At 36.8% G+C, this 27,631-nt stretch overlaps 1 protein-coding gene across 4 annotated transcripts in view; it reads right to left on the bottom strand.

Annotated features, from left to right (window-relative positions):
* The window catches only part of LOC150095396 (ubiquitin-protein ligase E3C), a 662,747-nt gene that overhangs the window by 58,005 nt on the left and 577,111 nt on the right, over positions 1 to 27,631 (bottom strand). The window contains exon 22 of one of the 4 annotated variants that reach the window (XM_090409810.1): positions 24,756 to 24,801. The exons of the other annotated variants lie outside the window; for them this stretch is intronic. Within the exon in view, the coding sequence (XP_090265936.1) occupies positions 24,793 to 24,801 (9 nt within the window). The 3' untranslated portion in view covers positions 24,756 to 24,792. The remainder of the gene's footprint in view (positions 1 to 24,755; positions 24,802 to 27,631) is intronic. 4 annotated transcript variants of the gene reach the window in all.

The raw sequence follows: 27,631 nt of genomic DNA, 5'->3' as shown, positions 1-27,631 counted from the left end.
TGTATCTAGAGGGAGGAAGAGGGCTTATGCAGTAATGCCAGCCTTATACAGGAAGAACAGAGGGAGATGCGCCAAAACCATCCTTGATGGCGCCTCTCTTCTTCTTGAAGAACAGCATGAGGACTTCGTAGAGTTTGGTAAACAGTGTTCTGTACTCCACCACCTCATCTTCCAGATCAAGATCAGCCCCAGGCACTTTGGTCCATCCCCATATCTTCATTTATTCCAGTGTCTACAGAAGAAATTAAAGCAGCTCTCCCATCTAGCTCATCTGCCTCTACACCTGATGGATTCCCAGCATCTAGGCTACGGAAGGTGCCTTTGCAGATATTGCAAGATCTACTTGATACCCTTTTATCCTCCAGAACAATTCCTCCATATCTTCGCAGTTACAGAACTATATTTATTCCCAAGAAGGACACAACCACTGGAGCAGCAGACTACAGACCAATTATAGTCTCCCCAATGATTCTCCGTTTGTTCTATAAAGTTTTGGTTAAGAGACTGCAAAAACATATTAAGCATGACTTCCATCAAAGAGCCTTTATCCCTTCGGATGGCTGTGCTGAAAACATATATGACCCCCCCCCCTTCTTTCTGATTCCTGCCACCACCTTAGGTATCTCTAAGAGGGTGGTCTGAAAAGTTCTCAGCTACGACTATAGATGGCAACACTATCAGCAAGATTTTTTTTTGTCTAAGTTGGTACATCTGTCATAAGCATCCATAGGAAATTGCAAGTCATTCTATCAAGTAGTTTGTTTTATACAGCTGGGTGAAGCAAAAGTGTTATCTGTATCTCTTAAAATTGATAAAATTGAGTATCATGTGGTTATAAAATTCTTTGTAAAAGAAGTCAAATTTTTTTTTTATATTTTGTAAAATTCATTCGAAGTTCATAAAAGTTTATGGGCACTCTTCTCCTTCATTTTCGACAATTAAGAAATGGGCTGCCGAGTTTAAACATGGCCATACCAGCCTTGAGATGATCCACATGAAGGACGTCCAAAAAGTCTAACAACACCAGAAATCATTGATCGAGTGCACAATATGGTATTGGATAACTGGTGAGTCAAAGTGCGTGAAATTGCTGAGACTATAGGCATTTCAAAAGAACGTGTAAAACAGTGATGGCGAACCTAAGACATGCATGTCAGCACTGACACAATTCGAACGTTGAAAGATATTGGTATTCTGATGAAAAAACTGTGATAAATCATATAAGATGGCTCTCAGTTAAGGCGAAGGTAGGTTTCGGTTCATTGAAAGAATTATATTTTATAGTTAGCCTATTTCTATTTTATTTTGTAACTAGCCTATAAACAATGCATGTTTTAAGTTTATGTTTTCTTTCTTAATCATTATAATTTCTGCATAGTCATATGATATTATAAAAACTTATAAAAATTATTATCAATATTATATGATACAAACTTATAAATATGTGCTTTATATATTATAAACTTAAAGTTTTCATTTGACTTCTGTGTGAAATTTGTTCATGCATTACTTCCAAGTCTCTCGATTGAGTAATACAAGTTCTAAACATATTTAAAACCACTTTAAATATAATTAAATAATGAAAACATTTTTATAATTGCAATAACTTCAGTAAATTTTGTTAAATAATGCAAATAGTAACAACTTACAATGACTTTGCAACAAAACCTACTAAATAGCTGCTATTTAGTAGCATGATAGAGAGTAAAACGCAACAAGATTGCTACGAACATACTGGTAATAAATCTAGCAACCCTGCTGAAAGAAGTAGTGGTAGTCTTTCATGGTCTGCCACTTAAGTAATTTGAGTTTCTGGTGTATAATTCATTTCCAGTAATTGTTAGTTCTTATAAATTATTACTGCTTAATTACTGCTGTATATAATTGTGCTCTTTTTTTAATTTGTGAACCCTTTTACAATGGCAGCTAGCACTAAAAACTAAAATTATCACAGAAAGGAAGTGGAAGATATTTCCAAGATGCCTAGACTGAACAATACAGTGTTATTGATAGAGGCGATAAAGTTCTCTGTAAATTGTGTGTTGAACTATCTGTGAGTAGAACTTGGAATGTAAGAAGACATTTTGAAACTAAGCACAAATGGCTCCTAGAAAAAACTTTTGAAGAACGCAAAGAATACATATCGCAACATCTAAAACTGGCAGAATCACAATCGGGGACTTTAATTAAATTTGTTTCAGGACCTTCAAATTTAGTAGCCCCAAGTTACAGTATTTCACATACTCTATGCCATAGAAGGTTCACAAAAATATAGTCTGAGAGAAATTAGCTCCCCACTGAAAGATTACAGCTACTGCTGAGAAAATGGATCATATTTTGAGTGGGCTTCAGTCAGATTATCACTCTGAATGCAATAATGTGTTTGATGGTGCTAAAAATGCTGTGAAAGATGTCAACAATATTACTGATAATCATGTAATTGTTGGCAATTGAGATGATAGTGCTTCACCATTCTCCAACAAATAAACTGGCAATGAAGTTTCTCAACAAGAAAATAAGCACTGAAATGAACATGAAAGGTATTTTTGTGAAACAATTTCTTTTTGATGAAAGTAAATGTGGTGTCAGTTACTTGACTTTATATGTGTCAGAAGCAACCTAGTTCAAATGCAAATAAATTTACAAAAAAATAATTAAATTATATACTGGAATTAAAAAGAAAAACAACACAATTTACATCATATATGTCAGTGATAACTGCAGTCAAGGAAGAATCGACTGAGAGTGATTATTACAAACTTTTTTTGTTGTTGTTGATAATGAACTTATACAAAACATGCTACTATTGAAATTAATACTTATGATTTTACTATGAAAAATCAGGTAAAAAAGAAATTCAAAATAAAGAAATAGGTGAACACTAGATTTAAAGAATTACTTTTGCTTTTTGCTTTGAGAATGTTGATGGCACATGTGAAAAAAAGATTGTTGGTGAACACCAATTTTTGGTAAAATTATGCATCCAATCAATTTCAACTGTAAGTTAATTTATGTATTATTATTTTTTTTTGTTGCAGCAAAAAAAAACACCCTCTCTGGGGTGAGATACAGTTATCTACAGTTCATCCACTACAATGGGAAGGCAATTTGAGATTCTGATAATCAAAGTATAATTGCATGCTGCTGAACCAGAAGTTGGATGACGTTCAAGGGTTGGTGAAGTGGCATTGTTTTGAATTTTGGATAAAATTCAGATTCTTGTATATATTTTTAACTAATTTGTTTAAATGAATTAGTTGTTAAAATTAGTCAGTACTAATAATTTTCTCACCCAATTACTTCTTATTTGTTCAAATGATATATGTCTATCTTCTCTAAATACATTTTCAATTAAGCAAATCATGCATTTTATTCTAATAAAAATATTTGCAGAGATAATGACTGCGATGTGCTCTGCCTGCAAGAAACTCACAGAGGAGAAGGTGCTGTAAAACCTTACATCCATGGCATGAAACTCATCAAAGAAATACCCCATGATAAATATGGTAGTGTACTATTTACAAAAGAGAACATGATCCCATCATCCATTGACTCAACGAACAACAGAAACATTGAGATTATTATGATCACATTTAAAACTATCTCAATCACCTCAGTCTATAAACTACCAGAAGAAGCTTTTTCCTTCCCTGATATATCCTCCTCAATAATAATGCATACATGATTAATGTTGTATTAGGTGACTTTAACAGCCATAGTGTTAACTGGGGTTACACCAAGTCCAACGAAGATGGAGAACTTGTTGAAAAATGGGCTGAAAACCTTTTTCTAAACTTGACACATAATCCAAAACTCCCTGCATCTTTCAACAGTGGCAGATGGAAGTGAGGCTCTAACCCTGACCTCATATTTGTTAGCTCAAAAATATCCAACATCTGTGTTAAAAAGGTTTTAACACAGATGTTGGATATTAATATTAATTCCGATTCCACATACTCAACATAGACCTATAATACTTCAATTCAACCCCGCAATTATGCCTAACACAGTCCCTTACAAACGACGATTTAATTTCCAAAAAGCTAATTAGAAGGGTTTCATGGAAGATCTTGACTGCTCCATAGAACAAGTCCCTCCAAACCCTCAAGAGTATCCTAAATTCATAAAAATACTGAGGAAAATCTCCACCAAACACATCCACTGAGGATGCCACACAAACTACATTCCAGGCCTTTCCAGTGACAAACAAGCCCAGTATGTTGATTACTTACAACTTTACAACACCAACACCTTCTCAGAAGAAACTATCCAAACAGGAGAAAAATTTTGCTCCAAGATGGCAGAGGAAAGGCGTTCCTCATGGAAAAAAGAAATAGAGACCCATAGTAACAGAAAGGCATGGAACTTTATCAACAGAATTAAGAAGGATTTCACTAAGCCATATGAACACCCGCAGGTAACAGCTAATCAAATTGCTCACCAGCTGCTGCGGAATGGAAAATTCACTAAAAAGCACAAAAAATAAGATACTTAGAACCCCAAGTGAGGAACAAAATATGATTAACTCAGATTTCACCATCACTGAACTCAATGCTGCCATAAACCTATTAAAACCTAGAAAATCTGCAGGCCTTGATGATGTCTGTAATGAACAGATTAAACATTTTGGAACCAGGACTAAAGAGTGGTATTTAAACCTATACAACACTTGCCTCAGAACCCTAAGGAAACCAACTATCTGGAGGCATGCCAAAGTGGCGGCCTTTCTGAAACCAGGGAAAACTCCAACAGAAGCAAAAAATTACACACATATGTCACTACTCAGCAACCTCTTTAAACCCTATAAATGATTAATTTTGAATAGGCTACAACCCCTAATCAAACCCCATCTTATTGCTGAGCAGGCTGGCTTTAGATCAGGCAAATCCTGCACATCACAAATATAGAAAATGGTTATGAGCAAAAACTAGCCACAGGAGCAGTCTTTGTAGACCTAACTGCAGCATATGATACCATAAACCATCTCACACTCAGAAATAAAATACATAGAATAACTAGAAATTATTGCCTTGTCCTCCTGATCCAATCACTCTTGGAAAACAGATGCTTTTACGTGGACCTGGGGGAGGGGGTAGGAAGAGCCACTGGCATCTCTAAAAAAAAATGGCCTCCCCCAGGGAAGTATGTTATCCCCAGTGCTATTTTTCTGGCGGTACGCAACGGTATGCAGTACTGGCACCTTTTTTCTTAAAGTTTTTAAAAATTTGCAATTTATTGACAGCAAAATGTATTATAAATATTTCTGTAGATGATACTGTGTTCACGAATTGAATTTTCAGTTTTGATTACTCATAAGTTGGTACCCTGCTTTCCTGTTTCATAGGTTGGTATGCAACCAGAAACAGGAAGTTGTGTTCACTTCTGATTGTTTCCAATATCAGTTTATCAGTTCTATATTCACTCTGCAAAAGGCAGGTGTTCACATGAGTTTTGAATTAATCTAATTTAAATCAGTTCAATCATTGTTCAAAATGAGTAGTAACTTTATGCCAATGAGTAAAAAAAGGCTGAAGAAGCAGAAATTGTTGAATCTACTTGTGATCCTGTCAAACAGAAAACTAGCACCGAAAATACACTTAGTGAAGAGGACCACAAAACCAAGATCGAAGATCCAAGTGGTCAAAAGGAAGCAGATTCTAATAATGATTGGACCGAATGTTGGACACTTTTACAGAAAAATGACTTCTGCGAGAGAAACGAGTGGCTGTATGTCAAGAATAAAATGCTGTGCTGTAAAGTGTGTCGTGATGTCAGAAGTCTTGCCGTCAATAAACACATGGGAACGAAAATTTCAGCGGAGTGGGCAAATGGTAAAATCAGTCATTTTACCATTTGACTTATAATCGTAAAAAGATTTACGATTATAAGGACAGTGTGCAGCGCACAAAGAGTGCCAAAAAATAAAATCTGAAGCAAAAAACTAAACATTAGAGAAAGTTTTCCTAAATACTTTGTCTCATAATAAAGACGTAACAGGAAAAGTGTTTCAAACCGCTTACAAAGTTGCGAGGCGAAATCGATCATTTAACAACTTTGAAGATAAAATAAATTCACAAGAACTTAATGGCCTAGACATGGGATATATTCTTCATTCTACAAATGCTTGCATTAACATTGTGAGCCATATTGCAAATGAAATGAGAAAAACATTAATAGACAATATAGTGAACTCCAAGAACAAAATATCATTACTTATTGATGAATCGACAACTGTGAGTAAAACAACAACAACATTGATTGTTATCGTTCGTGTAGTTCTTCCTGAAGTTTAGGATCCTGTGAGTCTTATCCTAGATTTGATCGAATTATCAGATGTAATTGCTAAAGGAATTCTAAACTCTTTAATTAGTCATCTTGAGTGTTTAGGATTATCTAAAGATTACTTAAAGGAGTATTTATTGTCTGTAATTTGTGATGGTGCATCCATGTTGTTTGGTGTGCAGAATTGTCTGTTAGTGACACAGGGAGCAAAGCGGCAGGAGTGAATCGCTTTAAGAGTTTCATGGACAAACTTTATGCGACTTATCATGCTTCACCTAAGAATGCTAGAGAACTACAGGAATGTGCAGCGACTCTAGAATTTCAACTTCTTAAAACTGGCAAAATTTTAAGCACTCGCTAGGTTGCATCTAGCTTTCGCACTGTTTCTGCAATGTGGCAAGACTTTGAAGCCCTTGTCCATCACGTTCTGGCAAAAGAAGACAGCAGAAGCAAAACAGATCGCTTTCTTTATGAGGTCCTTTTAAGAAAAAAAAACATCATGCGAGTTTGTTCTTGATTTGGGCCTTATGTGTGATGCTCTTCAAGAACTTAGTGAACTAAATCTAGATTTACAAGAGAGAAATATTGACTTGTACAAAGTAGACAGGAAGATAAAGAATACAGTTTAACTTTTTGAAGAAAGAATTGAAAATCCTGGATTGTATTTCTCTTCAAAGTCAGAAGAACATGAAGTTCAAAGGGATTGAGCTCCACAAAAATGAAAGAAACAGTCCTGCAATAAGTTCATCTGCTTTCCATAAAAGTCTGAAAGAAGCTGTTGGAGAGCATCTGCTTAGGAGATGATGCTGATTTGCCTGAACGTGCTAAGATTTTAGATTCCAAGTATTGGCCAGAAAATCCTGGGGAGCATCTAACATTTGGTGAAGTGGAAATTAAAAAGTTAGCATGCAAATTTTGCTTAATGAAAGAGAAGCAGTTCGTGGTTTCCGTGAATATCTTCAAGAAAATAAAGTCCCGGACACACTACTTCCTCTAAAGCACACTTTGGGCACAATTGCAATATCTTCCAGTGAATGTGAAAGGGGTTTCTCTCATATGAATCTTATAATAAGTTCATCTAGGTCATCTACGCTTGTACGGACAACTTCTGCACTGATGTTCATCAGGATAGTAGGACCTCCTCTCACTCAGTTCAACCCTAGCAAATATGTGGACTCATGGATGCTCCGAGGTCATCATTCTGCAGTTGATACCAAAAGCAAGAAGCGATCTAGAGACGATGAAGGATATGTTAAAAGTGTGGTAGTTGCTATAATAACATCTTCATGGTGAGTACTGGCACCTTTTTTTCCAGAAAAAAAAAGCACTGGTTATCACCATTACTTTTCAACATCTAGGACAATGATCTCTCCATCTTCCCAGGAACTAGAAATTTTATCTATGCTGATGACCTTGCCATAGCTACTCAGTCAAAAAATTTCAAGTCCATTGAAACTACTCTATCACTTGTCTTAAACAGTCTAACCACATACTATACCAGCAATCAACTAAAACCAAACCCCTTAAAAACCCAGACTGGCCTTTTCAACCTTAACAATAAGGAAGCCAACAGGAAGCTACAGATTTCTTGGGAAGGCTCTAATATAGAACATTCCTGGAACCCAATCTACCTCACTATGACTCTCGATCACACACTCTCATATAAAACCCACACAGAAAAAACAAAGGCAAAAGTGAATGCAAGAAACAACATACTAAGAAAGCTTACCTCCTCCAAATGGGGTGCAGACCCTAGCTTATTTGTAGCACACTGAGATCTTCTGCCTTGGTCCTTTGCTATTCTTCTGCTGAATACGCCTGCCCAGTATGGTCCAGATCCTGCCATGCTGAAATACTTGATCCAGCATTGAATGAAAGCTGCCACTTAATTACAAGAAATCAACACCACTAAAAGACCTGTATATTTTAGCTGGTATTGTACCTCCTTGAATTCGAAGATCTGCATTCTCAGCTGATGAAAGAAGCAGACGAATGATGAACGCCACCCACTGTTCAGCCAGACCGAAGTTCCCCAAAGACTAAGATCCCGACATAGCTTCCGGGCAACTGTTGAACCACTTAAAAACCTCCCAGAGATAAGACATCAACAATGGCTTGCACTATACCCTGAAAATAATACTGGTTGTTGGAATACTGAAAATATTCCAACAGCCGAACATCTTCCACATGGTGCCCACTTGGACTGGAATACTTGGAAAAGCCTCAACAGACTTTGAACGACAGGATGCTGCAAACAAAACCTCATTAAATGGGCTACCTCATTGGCCCAGGCAATTGTGAGTGTGGGACAACTTTCAGTCCATGGAACACCTTCTCTCTTGTCCCTTTCTTCCATCGCCTTGCACAAAACAGGACCTTATATCCTGCACAGAAAGAGCAGTTGATTGTTCAAGATACTGGAGGAACATCTGACCATATTTATTGTATATAAGTTATGTATAGTTTCCTTTTTTTCATATTTAATTATTATTCCCTGTATAATTCACCTACCAAATCTAAGCTGATCTCATTGTAATGTATCCTAATTTGTTGTAAATCATGTTGTACAACTTACTTACTATTGTACTACTTGTGTTTGGATACTAAAAAAATAAAAAAAAATTTCTCTGACCACCTTGTATTCCTGTTCTCTCATAATATCTTACATAATTACTATTTCCTTGTATGATCACTTTAGTCTCAAGTTCCTCTCTCCTTGGTCTTTCACTTCACCTCTTACTTCTTATGATCTCTAGTTCACATCACTCATCACACTTCCTTCTTGCAATACTCTGTAGTTGACCCACACCAAATCCATTTAAATGCAACCTGTCACTTTTGTACAAATCCATCCTTCTTTGGTATTATTCCATTAAATTCTGTGTTTTGTCGAAAGGCTTGACTTATTAAATTGGATTTACTGGGCTCTTTAAGTGAAATATATTCTTGATGATCTTCAAGACGAATTTGTGCAGAACAATCAGCCTGTTCATAATAACATAAGCCACAAGGATAAAGTATTCTGTAAACTTCAGGATGAGAAAGAAGAGGATATTTGTCTTTTGGAGAGATAAGAAGGTATTTAGTTTACAAACTGGACAGAAAGAGATTTGTAGATCAATCTGGAGAAGATGTTTTACTATTCTTTTTGGAAGCCCAAGTCCTTTAACATATAGAAGACAAATTCTGGAAACTTCTTGAGGAGGATTAATATGAAGGTCATAATTATTATTTTATTGACAGATTTTTTTTATTTTTTATTACCATTAGAAAAAAAAGTAGTTATGATAATAGACAGTTCCTTGCTTAGAAGAGAATCGGTTGAACATATTTTGAGCTATGTTGGCTACATAGCTCAATACACCATATTTCTGACAAGGGTGATTGTGTGAGTTAGAATCAATGTATTTGCCAGTATGAGTCAGTTTTCTATATATTGAAAACTGTTGACCGACACTGGGTTGACAGAAAAGAGAGACTGTTGTTATCTTCTGTTTCTAGGATAAATTTGATTCTTGGGTTTACTTAATTTTCTCAAGAAATTTATGAAGACTGGATAAACAGGAGTTCTATACAAAAACATCAATAATACCTATACCAAATTGATGGTTTGGTGAAAAAACGTTAAGAATATGTTGTCAAAATGTTCTACAAAGTAATTAGCCAGAGTAGGGGAAATGACATACCCCATCACTGTTCCTTCTATCTGCTTGTATAATTTATTCTGACAACTAAAGTATCCTGATTTAATGACAGAGTCAAATAAATGTAGGATATCAGGAGGAAAATCATTATGAAGTCATTCATTCATATCAGTCTGAGGGATATTTGTAAAGAGTGAGGTTGCATCAAAACTTACTGGAAAATTCTGTGGGTTGTAAGGATAATTCTGAAATTTTATTCTTGAAATCTATTTATTTTTTTATTTTTTATTTTTTTATGAAAGAAGCAGTTTTCTGTAATGCAGAGAGAAGATTAGATAGATATCTAAGAGCGTTTGTAAGTCGGACATCCTATATAGTTCAATACAGGTCTTAGCAGAACAATTTTTTTATATACCTTGGGAAAACCATAAAGACCAAGAGGAAGAGCACGACAAACTTTTAGCCTTTTTATGAAGCATCGATAAAGACCAAACTCAATCACAAATCAATAAACTCGAGAGTTCAGTTCTTAGATGAAGTTCATTCCTAAGGTGAAGAATCCATAAACTGTGTTTTAGAAAAAAAGATTGTTTCTCTCCACAAACTATAAAAGATAAGAGTTAACCATTTTTCCCCTGCTTTTACATTAATCTTGTAAAAGCAGCTGGTCAAGAACATTCATCAACAGTTTACTGGGGATTTTGGAACCTTCCCTCACTTAGGAAAGGCAATAAATAATTGACTTTTGCCAGGGGTATCTGGAAAAACATTCTCAGAAAATTCTGTTGAACAAGTACGGTAAACGATCCTCAGTAGTTGTTGACAGACGTCTGATCATTTCACAGTGAATGTTATCTGGTCCAAAAGCAGCTGGACAGCATTTTAAGCAAGGAAGCTTTAATTTCTTTAGTGAATGGCCTGTTGTATTCTTCAATACTGCTTAAAGAAAACATAATTTGTTGTTTTTCTGCTTTGCATTTTTGGGCAAGGAACTCAGGGTGATATAAGATATTGCTGATGTTTTAGTGAAAACCTCTAAAAAAGAATTTGCAACTGCCCAACCATAATGGATGCAAGTTAAAAAGCTGTGGGTGGTGCATACTTGCCCATGATTTTCCAGATTTTGTCCTAGACTTTTTTTTATTGTGTTGCACTTGTTATGATATATGTGTACTGAATCCAGGATTCCCTTGGTTCTGATGATGGATGTGTCTTGCTTGGGTATGATCGGAAGCAATGAGTTTTGTTGGTGGTGGAATATTTGTTTAAAACACTCCATGCTTTCTTCTGTGCTTCCTTGGCTGTTGTGCAATCAGCATTCCACCACAGTTTAGGGAAAGATGGAAACCCACTAGATGTTTTGGGAATTGCAGTTGTGTGATGCACTGTCACATGACTCACTACATTGCTGACAGGAGATGAGCTGACTGTCACAGAATGGAATTCTGCTAGGGAAGAGAATGCTAGTCATCTTGCTTGATATTCCATCATAATATTTGATGTAGTACAGGGATTGCCCATGCCAAAATGCATATATCATGGGAAAATGATCGTTCCCAAATAAGATGATATCAGTTTCCCACTTGACAATGCCCACACATACATAAACCACCACCAGTAGCAACTAGTTTTAGCATATGTATGCTGCTTCCATGTTGGACAGTAGCCTTTTCATAAAGCTTATTTAGCATGTTAGCTGCAATTTTTTTCAATAGAATTTTATTTGTAAAATGTTTTATTGATATTGAAAATCACTTATACAATTCAAACTGGTTTCAAGTTTTTTATATATAAGCCTAGAAGCAAGGAGGTTGACTTTTTCTGTGGGTGATGATGCAATAGTACCTGTAATAGAAGTGGGAGTTGTGTTGGGCAGAAGTTATGGCTGACTAAGCTCTAGCCAAATAGCTTTGGCTAGAGCCCAGAAGGCATGAAAAGAAAACTTGCATCCTGCCATTTGGGCAGGATGCAAGTTTTCTGCTTTTAGCTCTCTCAAAATCAGTTTTTGATCTGGTGATAATTTTCTTGCAGCTTGCCTTTACTGTAAGCAGTATAGGAAGATAGCGGTGAGCATGTGAACAATTTGTGTGAGATTGTGTTTACAAATCTGTGCAGTTGGAAAAGGACAGCCAGCTGGTGTTGTGAACATTGAAGTCTTTGAAGAAGATTACTTCACTGTTAGGAAAGTTAGAATGAAGAAAAATCAATATTAGGTAAATATAACTGAAGAGTTCACAATGGTTGTTAACATTGATAGTTTTAGAGACAGCATATGAATTTGGTAGAACAAGATAGTGATTTTTAACCAAAGGTCAAAATTAGGAGATTCTGGGTGTGGATGCACTTCAGCACGGTATACCAGAGCGAAACATATGCACAAACCTCATTTCTGAGGTGAAAAGGTTCATAAAAGAGCGTGTAGTTGGGAAAACAGAGATGAGTAGCATTTGAGGAGTTCGAGATTTGAGTTTCTGTCAGAAAAGTAGTCGAGTTTTGCAGATTGGAGGTAGAAGGGATCACTAAGGATAGAATTGAGGCTGCAAATACAGTCTTACCATAAATACTGTTATAACTTCCGTGTACCCCAACGCTGCACACAGAATTGCACGAGCCCAGTTCCATTAGTGGCACTGTGTGCAGCCAACATTCATGTATTTATCAGTAGAGAGTTGCCTAGCTGTATGGGTTAACATGCAGTGGGGAAATTATGAAAATCATGTAGCTGTAATAGTACTTCACAAGGTTAGAATGCAGCCAAGTGTTATTTCAACATGCTAAAAACACTTGGGATCAGAAAGATGTTTAAGTATCAGACTATTAACTGTTATAATGATACAGAAGATATATCTGACAGCCAAAGGATAGTTAATAAGTATGCTACATTAGGATGCAAGAGTTTGTGATATCAAGAAATGAACATTTCACAGAGAATGATGTCACATGTAGTAACTGATGTCCTGGGGATGAGAGCTTATCGTCATACTAATGAACACTGCCTAACACCACAGCTTATGCGGCTGAGAGTGATAAAATCAAAGGCACTTCTCTGACGGTATGTGGACAACAGACACAGAGACATCTTCACAGATGAGAAGATTTTCACTATTGAAAAATTGTTTAAACTAAAAAACGATTGGGTATGTGCCCAGGATAGTTGCAAAGCACGTGCCATAGTACCCAGTATTCAGACAGGTCATCACCCCATGTTAGTGATTGTTTGGTGGTGGGTAATGTATCAGAGTTGCATTTCTGCCAGAAAGAGGCCAAATCTTCTGCTAGATTGTATCAAGACAGTGCTGGAACCTGTGCTACAGCCCCTGAACATCATGTTTCACAGTAGGCAGCGGACCTTTCAACAGGACTCAGCTGCTGCACCCAACAGTAGTTGGAGGTGAATGTGTGTGAGAACATATCACAATCTGACTGGCTGTCTGGAAGTTCCAATCTGAATCTTTTGGACTTCGAATTGTGGTTGAGAATGAAAAAGGAACCTGCAAGGAACGACATCACAGCCTGAATGTTTATTTGGAGCGAGCAGTGGCAGTGTTTCCTTAGCATGTTGTGTGTGTGCCACCATCAATATGCGACCTCACAGACTTTGGACATGTGTGAATGCAAAAGGGGACATTTCAAACGTTGAGTGCTGTTATATGCACTGTTCAAGTTGTAACAGTATTTATGGCTAGACTAGGTATTTGTGAAATGGATCTGGAAGATTCTGTGAAGTCTGTTGTTGACCACATGGGTCGTACACATTCCCTGTACAGCTTTTGGGATCAAGTTTCCATATTGGTTATTTGCAAAGTTTAATTTTCTGACTAGTGTCCCTTCTTTCTAATTGATTGGCCATGATTTGTCTCCGATTTGACATTTATCATAACTGCTGCCTTTTTTTTCCCCCCTTCCCATGCTCTGTGGTTAGATCTGGTAAGCCACACACCCACGCGATGTGGGGCTGGTGTCTTCTGACTTGCTGTTCATGGCTGATAAGACACAGACCCTTCTTGGGGTATCACAGGTTTGCTATAAAGCAACAGGGTTGAGAAGCTTGCTGGAGTTGTGAATGGCTTTGAGTTGTTTTTTTTTTTTTTTTTTCAATTGTGTCAATTGTTTGGCAGATGGTTTTGTCTATCAAGATAAAGTACTGTTCCAGGCTTTTAGGACCTGATTAATGGTGGGTAGGCACAGGTGACAAAAAAAAAAAAAAAAAAAAAAAAAAAAAAAAAAAAAAAAAAAAAAAAAAAAAGCTGGCTGAGGTTGCTTAGAAGTTTGAGTGCTGATGCATAGATTTTTGACACAACTGGCAACAAGTTGCAAGTCAATGTTTTTTTTTTTTTTTTTTTTTTTTTAAATTTGTCTTTGAAATGGCTGTAAGGTTGCTAAAATAGTTTTGTGTCTGTGAAATCACATAACAGTGATTTGCTTGTTAAATTGCTGATTTAGTATGCCAAACTTACTGCGAGTTCACTGAGATGTCATGTCTCGGTTCACTAGCAACAAAATTGCATAGTAAACTATTTCTTTTCACAAATGACTAGTTTGCAGCTTCAGAAGGTCTATCAGTGGTAGCAAGACTAGAAGCACTTTGTCATCGCTCTGCTTTGTTCTCACTATCTTTGCTCCATGCTGTAGGTGCTTGCTATGGCCGATATTCAAATACACACAAAACAATTTTTTTTTCTTTTTAATTATCACAGTACTTCCGGTTGGTGTAATGATCATCAGTCTCTTGAGAAAGGCATTGCTGTACTTTGCTTTTGATGCAGAAGGTTAAGTGAAATCACTTTTAAAATGAACCAATCTAGGGCCTCATCCATCACCTCGTGAATGTCTTGGAGTTTACCATGAAATTGGAACCTTGGGCAGTTCACAATATGAGTGATCGTCTGGGCTATGTGGGAACAGTCACAGTAAGGGTAGTCTGACAGTTTCCATTTGTGTATTAGGTAGCCGCTTCTGCCCTGGTTAGTTCCGATCCTGTTGATAGATGACCAAATCGTCGTAGGAAGAGCAAAACTAGGCTGCGTAGCACAGGGATATTCAACCAGGAAGCCATTTGTGCTTCCTGGTTGAATATCCAGGAAGCACAAATGACAACATCCAACAAGTGTTCTCTCCACTTGTCGGATGTTGATGGTAAGGCAGCTGAAGAGAATTTGTCCATGGACCAGAAAGGGTTTTTTGATTTTAGGTAAAGACTAGGTGGATTTTTGAAATCCCCCCCCCCCCCAACAGATGGTTGATGGTGGCAGCAAGAGAGAGAGTGCCATCACCCTGATGTGAATGCAGGAAACAGGGGAAATAGGGAAAGTGTCTAGACAGTTAAGCCATTGGCAGTGAATAGAGATTATTAGAAACATTTCAACCAGAAACTAACTGGTCATCATCTGTGCATCAGTGTAATCAGAGGGTGAGACTAGAATAAAGAACGTTTAATACTATTTATAGAGCTTAGCCATATGCTGGAATGCCACCACACAGGTGGCACAAAATAAAATGAGATTACAATTAAAGCCAAAATTTGAGATTTGAAATAAAAATGAATAAAGTTTAGATAAATAATAGAATGACACATGATATTATAAAACCAGAGGAAAGGAAAATGCACTATTACTTGCCATTTATGAGGATGAGACTCTTCCACATCTTGATAACTGAGAAGCAGTCTTTCTGATTTACATCTGGGCCAGTGTACAAGTGCCTCAGCACTCTTTTTAAATAACTTTCTTCAAAGCTAAACCTGAAATGATGACTGAACCTGGTAAACACCAGGGACAAAGGTTTTTTTTGAGGTGTGGGGGATGTTTATCATTTGTGGATGGCAACCAAGGATTTGAAGATGCTTATTTTTTTAAATGGATGATGGGCTGAATCTTGCAGTATGTACAGGCCTGTGAAGTTAGTTTATGGTGAACAGATGTAAATATTCCAGAAGAGATACAGGAGAGGAGAACACCCAGGAAAGCTAATTTTGCATCCTTTTCTTTTTCCATGGTGAAGTGGTCATGTGGGTGAAGGAGTTGATTTTAGATAAGGAATTCAGTAGCTGGCCATATGGCAAACGCATCTACATACTGTACCCAAAAAGAAGTTTGAGGTGGTATTCGAGAATAGAATGCCTGAAGAAATTAGAGCACTCACATGTGGCCATAACTATGCTCTAGCATCTAAAAAAAAATCTGGCAGAAGAAATAACGATTCAAGTAGAGTGAGGCATCCTCAGCTTCCCAACCATACTGCCAACAACATCAGACTGGATGAAGCCAATGTACTCATCCATGTTAAACCACCAAAAAGAAACCTCTCTCAAGAAAAGAATTTGAAGCTCTGCAAGAAACTAAAAACAACAACAGAACAGTAATTACCAAAGCAGATAAAGGAAAATGCCACTGTGGTTTTAAACCAATTAGGATACACAGGTTAGCTTGTCTGCTTACTTTGAATTGTTCTTCCTACCTCCTTATAGAATATGATCCCACCAGTACATAGATCAAAATAGTCCATAGGCTGCTTAAAAAGGTTACCTCTTGGCCTGTGGCAGTCAAAAACAAACAAAAACCTTATAACTCTAGATCCTCCCCCCCTGCCCCCCAATAATATGGACTACCAAAAATCCATAAAATGTGTGATTACTTCCCATTGTAAGAAGTAATGAATTAATTCACCTACATAAATATTAGCCAAACATTTATACACACAATATTACACACAATATACATTATTTACACACAATATACATTATTTACACACAATATTACACACAATATACATTATTTACACACAATATACTGGCAACATACTGTCCCACATAAAAAACTCAGCCTACTTTAAGGACAGTAAAGAAAAACTCACATTCCAACACACTGAACATAATGGTCAGTTTTAATGTCTCACTCAAAAAATACCTTACATCTCATCCAAGTCACATTTCCTTCTGATATCTCAGTCCTGTTTCAGTTCACCATGAACTTAGCTATTTTGTTTGGTAAGAAAAATTCTATGAATAGTAGAGACAGTCATGGGTTCTCTACCCCTGGCCAACTTCTTCATCGAGACCTCTGTAGACATTATAATAAATTTAGTTTTAATCCTTTATCCAAGTGTGTGCAAACAAAGTTAGCACCTGAAAGTATCTTCAGGACTGGGGTAAAGTGGTACAACACCGGGCGACTCCTTGCAAAGGTGGAGCAAGCTACCAACACTCCTATCTCAGTATCTCCCATAATGCAAAACACATCTCCTTGACTACCTAGACTAGTTTCGACCTTTATTGAGGTCTATTCAGTGGGAGCCAGGCCCAAGTGGAGATACAAAGGCAAAGCATTAGCAAGGTCATCTCCTCCTATAGGAGCTGCCAAACAGTGTGCCACCTTTTTATTAAATTACTCTGGATTTAGAGAAAGATGATGAAAGTTTATTTTTCACTTGGTCAGAGACTATAATAAATTTAGTTTATTCCTTTATCCACTTTACCAAATCCTTTACCCTTTATTTGGATAAAGGATTAAACTAAATTTATTATAGTCTCTGACCAAGTGAAAAATAAACTTTCAACATCTTTCTCTAAATCCAGAGTAATTTAATAAAAAGGTGGCACACCGTTTGGCAGCTCCTATAGGAGGAGATGACCTTGCTAATGCTTCTGCCTTGGTATCTCCACTTGGGCCTGGCTCCCACTGAAGAGACCTCAATAAAGGTCGAAACTAGTCTGGGTAGTGGCCCTTCCCTTAATGCATAACATTATACATATCCGCAAGATGTGTTTTGCATTATAGGAGATACTGAGATAGGAGTGTTGGTATCTTGCTCCACCTTTGCAAGGAGTCGCCCGGTGTTGTACCACTTTACCCCAGTCCTGAAGATACTTTCAGGCGCAAACTTTGTTTGCACACACTTGGATAAAGGATTAAACTAAATTTATTATAGTCTCTGACCATGTGAAAAATAAACTTTCAACTTCTGTAGACACATAAATCCACTGTCTGGTTATGCTAGGTAGATAATGTGTCTTCCATTTGTCCACATGGCCTGGATAAGCTCCACAAACTCTCTCAACATCTAAACAATCAATACCCCAGGATCCAGTTTACCTTAGAAAAGGAAAACAATGATAAGTCTCCCATTCCTTGACACTGATTGCATGCCAGCCTGATGGAATCCCACCCACTCCCACACACACAAAATCGCTACATAGATACAGAGAAGCTACACATACAGGTACATTCATCAGCAGTCAATATCACTCCCCTACCAACAACATGGGATTCTAAAAACCCTATATAACAGGGCAAAATTAATCAGTTCTGATAATAGTGCCCTAACTACTGAATTTGACCATATCTTCAACAATTTCTTAGCCAATGACTACAATCCCTAAATAACCCAAAAAATATTAAATCCCTGTAACTGCATCCTTCCTTCTCTCGCCCCCTTCAGAGCACATATCACTCAAGATTTATCACCGTTCCATATAACCGGAGCACTTATGACCACTTACAAACACAAACCACATGAAAAATTGGCATCTCTAATCTTCCACCAAAGACCAGCCACAATCTCTGTATCTATTAGATGTATACCAGGCCCCTTGCAGTTGCAAACTGTCCTCCTATGGCCAAACAGCTAATATCAGAATTTCTAAACACAAAGACTACATCCAGTTCCACCAATACATCCACTCAGGACTTACTGACCAGGCTTTGGACACAGGATAGGCTGAAAGAAGGCCACTCTATTAAACTGCCCAGAAAAACTTTCCAAAACTCAAGAAATTTGGGTGCATGAGACTGTCCGAAATTTGGGAAGCATACTCAGATCCTCATCCCAACAACCATGACTACCCAATTTGGTCCACTATGGGGGTGGGGATTTAGGACTCTAGGCTCAATTTTGTTTGCCTTTCTTCAGCATCATTTGCTCAATATTAGTGCGTGCATGTACATATCATTGCTTTTTTTTTTTTTTTAAGGTGGCAATGTAATGTTGCTGAAATATAGGAAAGTTTTTATAATTAATGTTTTAGTATACGTTGTTATTTCCTGAAAAATAATAGTTACAAGTAACCAATATATAAACCTATCTACCAGGAATCATTTATGTCCACCAATACTAGAAGCTAGACTGAGGATTAGAAGTGAAGAGAGAAAAGTCACTGCAACTTTCAACTTAACAGAAGTACCCGAATCAAATTTCTACTATCAGGCAGATGCGCTGAAAGTATTCAGTTAGCACTATTTTTATTTCTTTATTATTAGTTTTTTTTTTCCCTAGGCACTTGCTGAACATTCTACAGAGATTTTTTTTTCCAATACTATTTACAAAATTTAAAACAATTATATATATCTTAAAAGTAAGAACAAAAGTTGGTTTGAAAAATACCACTAAACTTTCTCCCATCCAAGAATGTAACATTTAAGGATGATCTTTTATGTCCAAATCTAAAATACTGCTGGCCTGGTTGGCCAAATGATTGGCGTATCCATTCTGTCCATGGATTTGAATCCCAATGTGGGCATTATTGTTAATTATTGTGTTTAGGTAGGAGATGAATTTCATTACTTGGTCTAAGGCTGATGGCCTACTTAAAGGAAGTCTGAAGTGGTTTGAAAAGTTCCATGTTTGGTATCAGGGTTTCGGGACTATGTAAAAAATAAACACAAAATATATATGCCGGCCTGGTTGACCAAGTGGTTAGCGTATCAGCTCTCCACTCAAAAGGCTGTGGGTTCGAATCCTGCTGTGGACATGGATGTTCGTGATTGTCTGTGAAAATACTAGTGGTGGTCAGCGATAGATGCCGTTGGTGTAGATTTGAATGCTGTAATTGGTGGAGATGAAATAGCTTGTAGAGTAGGAGCCCTCCTTCGATGAGTCTTTGGACTCCCTGGAGGTGTCATGTAATAATAATAATATATAAGTAAAAAAAAATTTCCTTAACTTCCTTCCCACTCATGGTACTAACGTACTCTAGGCTTATTACTTTTCATGAGTGGGAGTCACAAAATAAGGAAACTCGGGTTACTTAGCTAGTACCAATGATTTTGCTATAATTCAGAGCTCAATAAACCCATTTAACCCTGCAGAAGTCGCAGTCGAAAAAATTGCAGCATAGGTCACGTGTATCTGAGAGATACATTCATTACTAATGTATGCTAAAATGCGATAAAACTTTAAAAAAAACATTGCAAATATAATACATGATGGTTTATTTTCAGTTACAATCTAGAAATTATTGAACAAAGAAATATAAAGAATAAAAATTTAGCCGATTATTGTGCTGTGAACCAGCTAGATATCAGGCCTAAAAATGCTTTCAATTCTGTTTTGTCTATTCGTTTAGCATCTCTTTCTCTTGAATACATACTGGTTTGAAATAGAATCGATGTATTTATTTCTATATGATAGATTAAATTTAAAATATCTCCGTGATAAAGCAATTCCAAGTTTCAAGTTCTGTCTTGGCATTTTTTGCATTTGGCTGAACTAATGGAAGCTGACACAAAATATTATGCGACTGTCTTCTAATTTGTGTTCTTATTGGATTTTTCCTTTCCAAGAAAACACTCTTCATTCATGTCTAATTCATCTTCACTAGAAATATCTTGTTCGGTATCCGAATCTTCTGAATGAACTTTCACATCATCACCTACTCTTCCTGGCAGAAACACAATTCTCACCTCCCAGCAACACCACTTATCTCAACCTTCCAAACTCCTCACTTTTCAACAACGTTCGTCCCAAGGGTGGTGTCTGCACATATCTGCTCTGACATACCTTGCCAGAGAGCACCCAATCTAGAATCACCCAACTTTTACCTCCTTTAGTTGAAAATATCCCTTCCCCACTCAATCCAATTCATCTGCTGTCTCTATCGCCACCCCAACACAACTAACCACCCTGAGCTCTTTAATTTACTCTCCCTAAAAATCGACTTTCTCCAATCCCACTTTCCAAACAGCGAAATAGATTTTGCCGAAACATTTGCCTCACTAACGACCTTACACAACTAGTCCAGATGCCAACCAGAATACCTGATAACTCAAACCACTCACAAACACCCTAGATCTCTTCCTCACCAATGACCCCCTCCAAATACACAGTGAAAGTAGTGAGCCCCTCCCCCCGGGCAATTCTGACCACAACCTGCTCATCTCCTCCCCCATGCAACAACGTTTACACAGACACTCCCACACAACAGTAGTTTGGCACTATAACAGTGCCAAGTGGGACAGCCTCTTTTATGCTGCAACTTTTATGCTGCATTCCCATGGTTGAACTATTGCTTCCGGCCTTCCAACCCAAACATATGCACCGAGCTTATTACCAAAGTAATTCTCACCAGCATGAATACATACATTCCACACAGCACCCTGAACTGCCATTCCCTAACGAAACCCTGGTTCTCCAAAAGATGTGCCAAGGCTGTAGAGATGAAACACCAGACATACCACAACTGGCTGAAATCAAGAACCCCATCCTCCTTCAAAAGCTTACACCGTAGCCCGTAATAAATGCAAAAAAACAATCAACACTTCCAAAACAGAGTTCGAAAGAGAAAAAAGCAGGAAACTAGCAGCCTGTCCAAATGGCAGCCGAGCCTTTTGGTCTCTCGCCAAAGCAATTGGCTGTAATTTCTGCCCAACACTATTCCCACCCCAATGGCTCTACTGCATCATCACCCACAGAAAAAAACAATCTTCTAGCCTCATACTTTGCTTCAAATGCATGCATAACTGACATTTTATTTTTATTTTTTAAATAACAAAACCTGTGGTGAGATCATAATTAAAAGAAACACACGTATTAACCACAGTGAAAATTATTTAATGTAAATATTTCATCCTAAGTATCTTAGGACATCATCAGTACAGTAGTTTAAATAGGAATAACATAGAGTTAGGGTGCATGATTACAATAGAATCTCATTAAACGTGCGTAATGTGTTACAGAAGTAAAAAAAAAAAAAAAAAAAAAACCCTGATAATTATTTTACACAATTTTGTATAACAATTCCCCATACTTTAGGAGTAGTAAGAACGTCATTGCGGTTTAAATTTGGTCTGTGTAGTAGGGCTTCAGAACTTTCTTTATATAAACGTTCATGTTTATATAACGATCTATGTAAAACTTTAGACTTTTCCCAATGGATCCCATGGCTTGGATTTTCAATTCCGTGTTGAGAGAGGCCAGATTTTTGCAGTTTAAAAAAACGAATGTGGTCTTGATGTTCCGAGATGCATTTCTGAACAGACCTACCTGTCTCCAAAGTAAGACAATTTACATGAGCATGGAATCTCATAAACGCCAGGCAACATCAATGGTGAGATTGTCATACAAAATTGTGTAAAATAATTATTAGTTTTTTTGTTTTTTTTTAACTTCTGTAACACGTTACACACATTTAATGAGATTCTATTGTAATCATGCACCCTAACTGTATGTTATTCCTATTATTGTTTAAACTACTGTACTGATGATGTCCTAAGATACTTAGGATGAAATATTTACATTAAATAATTTTCACTGTGGTTAATACGTGCGTTTCTTTTAATTATAACTGACAATGGTAAATGTCCCCCAACCATTCCAGACACCCAACATACAATGCCTCCCATATTCTTTTGCCAGGATGAGATCCGAAAAATACTGTCCAAATTAGACACAGGAAAGTCTCTTGGCCCCAATTGTTCTGAAAGTTTGTACTACAGAACTGACCCCTATCCTATTTCACCTATATATACTCTCCTACTCCACTGGAATCTATCCCACAAACTGGAAATTGGCTTATATTCAGCCTATCCCCAAGAAGGTTGACAAGTCACTGCCATCCAATTACCGCCCTATCTCACTTACCTCAGTCCTGTCGAATGTAATGGAAAAAAATCATCAATTCCCAATTCCTACACTATCTTGAAGACACTCACCAAATAAAGGACAGACAGTATGGATTCCGCCACTGCTGATCAACAGGAGATCTACTCACATATGTCACCCATCTCTGGATGAAGGCTATGGAGAGGTTTGGCGAATCTCAAGTGGTTGCACAAGATATCTCCAAAGCCTTTGACCGGATTTGGCATAAAGGCCTACTAGACAAACTACCATCGTTCGGTCTGACCCAGGGCTTCTGTAGGTGGATCGCCAGTTTTCTGTCTAGACGCACACTCAGTGTGATGATGGACGGCCCCCTATCATCTCACCACTCAATTAATGCTAGGGTCCCACAAGGTTCTATCCTCTCATCAACCCTCTTCCTGCTATATATCAATGACCTACTGCAATTGACCTCCAACCCAATACACAGTTTTACAGATGACAGCACACTACACTCTTCGCTTGCATTTGATAAGTCTTACCCTACACAACTCACCTCAACCTACACAATATCAACCACTGCGACCTTCAACTCGGATCTCCAAGCCATTTTCCAATGGGGTTCAGATAACCTCATAAATTTCAACACCAATAAAACCCAGTTCTGTACTATTTCCCAAAAAAAAGAACCGTTTTTTCCCAATATCCTTTTTAATGATACCCAAATCTCCAGACAGTTTGAGATCTCACTCCTTGGCATCACCCTCGCATCAAACCTCTCCTGGCATAAACATATCTCAAACATTGCATCCTCAGCCTCAAAAAAACTAGGATTTCTCTTTTGCTCAAGAAGTTACTTCACCCCCAAACAGCTATTAACATTATACAAGTCACAAATCCGCCCAACTATTGAATACTGCTCCCACATATGGGGTGGGGCCCCAAAAAGCTAGACTCAATACAGAGGAGAGCAATTAGACTTATCAATGATCCATCCCTTACCAACTCCCTCCCCCCCTCTTTCACACAGACGTATGGACTCTGCAGTATATATATTCTACAAATATTTCCATGGGAAATGTTCATCGGAAATATCATCAATAATTCCTCCGCTCAGTACTAAATTCATTGGAACACGTACAGCTGTTGCACAACATCCCTTCGCAGTTCACCTAGAAACAAACAGAACAAGTTTCTTTTCCTCTTCCTTCATCCCTGCAGCTGCTGCACTGTGGAAAAGTCTCCCACCTGCTGTTTCCCAAGGAATGCAATTTAAAGTCATTGAAATCAAATGTAAACAAATTCCTCCTTTCCCGACCCACCACCCATACACGGTACTAATGTATCATAGGTTGACCAAGCAACCTCCTGTGTATGGGCTCAACATAAAAAAAACAAAAAAACTTTGCATTCTCATCATCAGACTCAAGTAACATTCGCTAAATCTCTTCAACATCTGATGGATTATCCAATCAATATATTTTTACAGCCATTTTCGACAGTAAATAATAATAATAATAAAAAAAACTAAACCAATACTATACTGACATCGGAGTTCGTGGCATCTCTCAGATACAATTTGAGAACATCACACACCTTTACATAACACGTGTTAAACCAAAACTGACCGCATAAACAGTTTTGGAATATCACTCGTAATAATGCATGTGCAGCTACTCATGACCTCCAAGCTATACACTGGATATGTGTAAGAATATTTATATTAAACAAGTTGTTTGTGTCTGTCATATCAGCCACGACTTCTGCAAAGTGTTAAAGTTGATAAACTGTGATTTAGAATTTTCTGGATGAACTGTTCAGGTTGTTCCTATTTTGTTTTTCTTTCCAGCTGAATTAGCAAACAATGTTAAGCAGAGCATCCCTAGCAAATCTTTCTTTAGGCCACTTATAAATATGATTACAGCATGTGTTATAGTTGAATGTTAACAGAAAATAAAAATCGAAAAAGCTGAATTATTAATACATTATCTAAAAATTATAAAGAAAGTAACCTACCTTGAAAGTAAGTAAGGATAATCCTTGTCTGTTTTTTTTATTTCTTCTACACGGAGTTACATGGTATAGGAAAAACATAAAAGTGCAAGTTGAGGAGAATTAAAAAAAAAAAAGAACCATTCTGAATTTCATTAATTAGAAATCGAATATAAAATAAGTGCCAATATATAAACAGATTAAGACAAAGTGAACTACAGTACAATAAACAATACTGAAGTGTGTGTGTGTATATATATATATTAAAACCTATATAAATCTTGAATAGTGGAAAAAGCTGTTAAATAATAGAAAAGCAATTTAGATGACTGGTATTTCTGAGAACAGATGAATGGACAAAAAAATACCTAAGAAGCTGATAAAGGAAGTAATGTCATAGGGTGATGGTCATTTCAGGCAGTCAGTCATCTTCAGATGAAAAATTGTAAACAGTTGTTAGGTGAACAAGCACTGCATTCCCTATATAGGTGGTATAAAAGGCTGAGGTGTATTCTAATCGGTTGTAATCTCAGGGCTGTATTTTATTTTAACAGCCTGTTTATATATATATATTACACAAGGTCTATGTTTTTGGCCTTGGGGTTAATCTAATTGCCAGAATTTCTGATATAGGCAATTTCGTTATTCTGAAATGTTTCTAAAATCAAGAACAGTGGTTTATCTTTTCTTGGTGTATGGTTATGCAGTCTGTAATAGCCGAGGTTAAATAAACGGAATCACAGTATTATTCATGTGGAAACTATATATGAGGAGCGACAATTTAATTCATGGAATGCACCTGTAAAAAAACCACGTTTGGAACTATACATTAGTAGCTACTTTCGCCTTCGAAGTAGTCCCTTTGTGTATTTATACACTGGTTTAGACGGTGTTCTCATTTTTGGAAACAGGCATGGAACTCTTTTTCCGGAATACTTGAGTTCTTTTATCACATTATGCTGGATATCAGTGATGTCAGAAAATCTTCGTCCTTTTTAGCGCAGTTTTTAATTTTAGAAACAGCTAGAAATCACAAGAAGCTAAGCCGGGTCAATAAATAAGCAGGAGGGCCTAATTTGGTAATTGATTTTTTGGCCAGGAACTCTCTCACAATGAGTGCACTATGGCTTGGCGCATTGTCGTGATTTCACAGACCCAATTCTTCAGTTAAAATTACTCTGACTGTTTCTCGATTCATTTTGCAATTCATTAGCCATTAATCGTACACTTAATCATCTGTCAGACCGTACCAAATCTCACACTTTGTTAACATTTGCATCCATCATTTTTGTTTTTGACTGTGCATTTCTGGGGTCATCATTCATATCTTCTTGTCCACCTTTGAATCTCTTATGCCATTCAAAAGACACTTGACTTTTTCAGAGCATCCACACCATATGCCACTTTCAACAGCTGCAATGTTTCAGTAGCAGTTTTGCCAATTTTCACACAAAATTTAATGTTAATATGCCACTCCAAATTTCGATCACACATTTTTATGTCAAAGTTTGCATGCAGATCTCTATTGTTTTTGCAACAGCCAACTAGCAAATGGCTCTGTTGGCTTGAGGTTTACGCACACATTAGTTAAAAGATGTACAAACATGATTACTCACATGACTCCAACCAAATCGCCACACGGGTGACACTATGCAGCCATTCCGGGAATTAAATTGTCACACCTCGTGTATGTATATATACACACACACACACAGGTAACCCTCGTGTAACGTGGTACTTAACAATGCGGTTTCGATATAACATGGTCTACAGATTGTAGTAACCCTTTATCTTTTCATATATTTTTCACTGCGCAACTTAAATCAAATTTTATCTTCTTTAAATTTGCGTCTGCCCGTATTGCGCATACAGTTATAAGTAGTGAATTTCTATTAGGGGAAATATCCTTTGGCATGCATGTACGTCAATTGTTTGCCGTATAAAGTATTTATCGTTGAAAATTGTCTTCGTTTTCTGCCAGGAAAGTGCATTAAAAATCATAATCATAAGTGTGTTAATCTCAAAGCTGAGCACTTCATTTTCTGGTGAGTTAAATACAATATGTAATGTTTTTTTTTTAATGTAAAAATTTTATTTTGATAGTAATAGTTGAAAATGAAATTAGTGAATAATTAATTGATGGGGAAATAGATTTAAATGAGGAGGAACTGGTACAATTAATAGATGACGTCGAACCAAATGGCAGGGAAAGTTCTGCTGAAGATTCAGATTGTGATGAATCTGTTAAAGAATTCAGCTTAAAGAAATTAGCAGACGGATTGGACTTGGCAAGAAAGTTAGGAAGTAATTTTACATATAATGATCCCTCAATGGAGCACTCCAGAAAATTCACAAGACAATTGGATATTTGTTTAGCTATATATTATGAACTTAATAAAAAAAATTGCAGCATAGTAGTACGCAACATAGTAGTGATGACAACATCCAGCCAGTCTAAACATATAACATCTATGAAATGCTAGTTTTGAAGACACTGATGACAATTAATATATGCACTTTATTTTATTTTGCCTAAAACATTTATGCATTATGTGCAATGAAATTTACGTACAATTTGTAATTTTTTATAATTTTATAAAAATACAGGTATACCTCGATTAACGAAGAGGATGCGTTCCACAAAATTACTTTGTTAAGCGAAATTTCTAAATACAATGGCCATAATAGGGATACATTTGTACATAAAGAAAATGAAAGACATTTTTGAAAAAAGAAAAGCTTTATTAAATACGAAGTCAATATCACATACCAAACAAAGATAAAATCACGACATTTTAAAATACGAATCTAAAGTTGATTGTTTATGCTTTTTTTCTCTTTCATTTAACAATTGCCTATACAGATTTATTGCATTTAACACTGATCGCTTAACAATAACA

This window comes from Typopeltis vanoorti, chromosome 20 (assembly GCF_054136105.1).
Source record: "Typopeltis vanoorti isolate ZY-2024b chromosome 20, IOZ_Tvanoo_1.0, whole genome shotgun sequence".
Classification (NCBI taxonomy): Eukaryota; Metazoa; Arthropoda; class Arachnida; order Uropygi; family Thelyphonidae; genus Typopeltis; species Typopeltis vanoorti.
The sequence above is the reverse complement of the archived record's forward strand: the minus strand, read 5'-3'. Positions and strand labels throughout refer to the sequence as shown.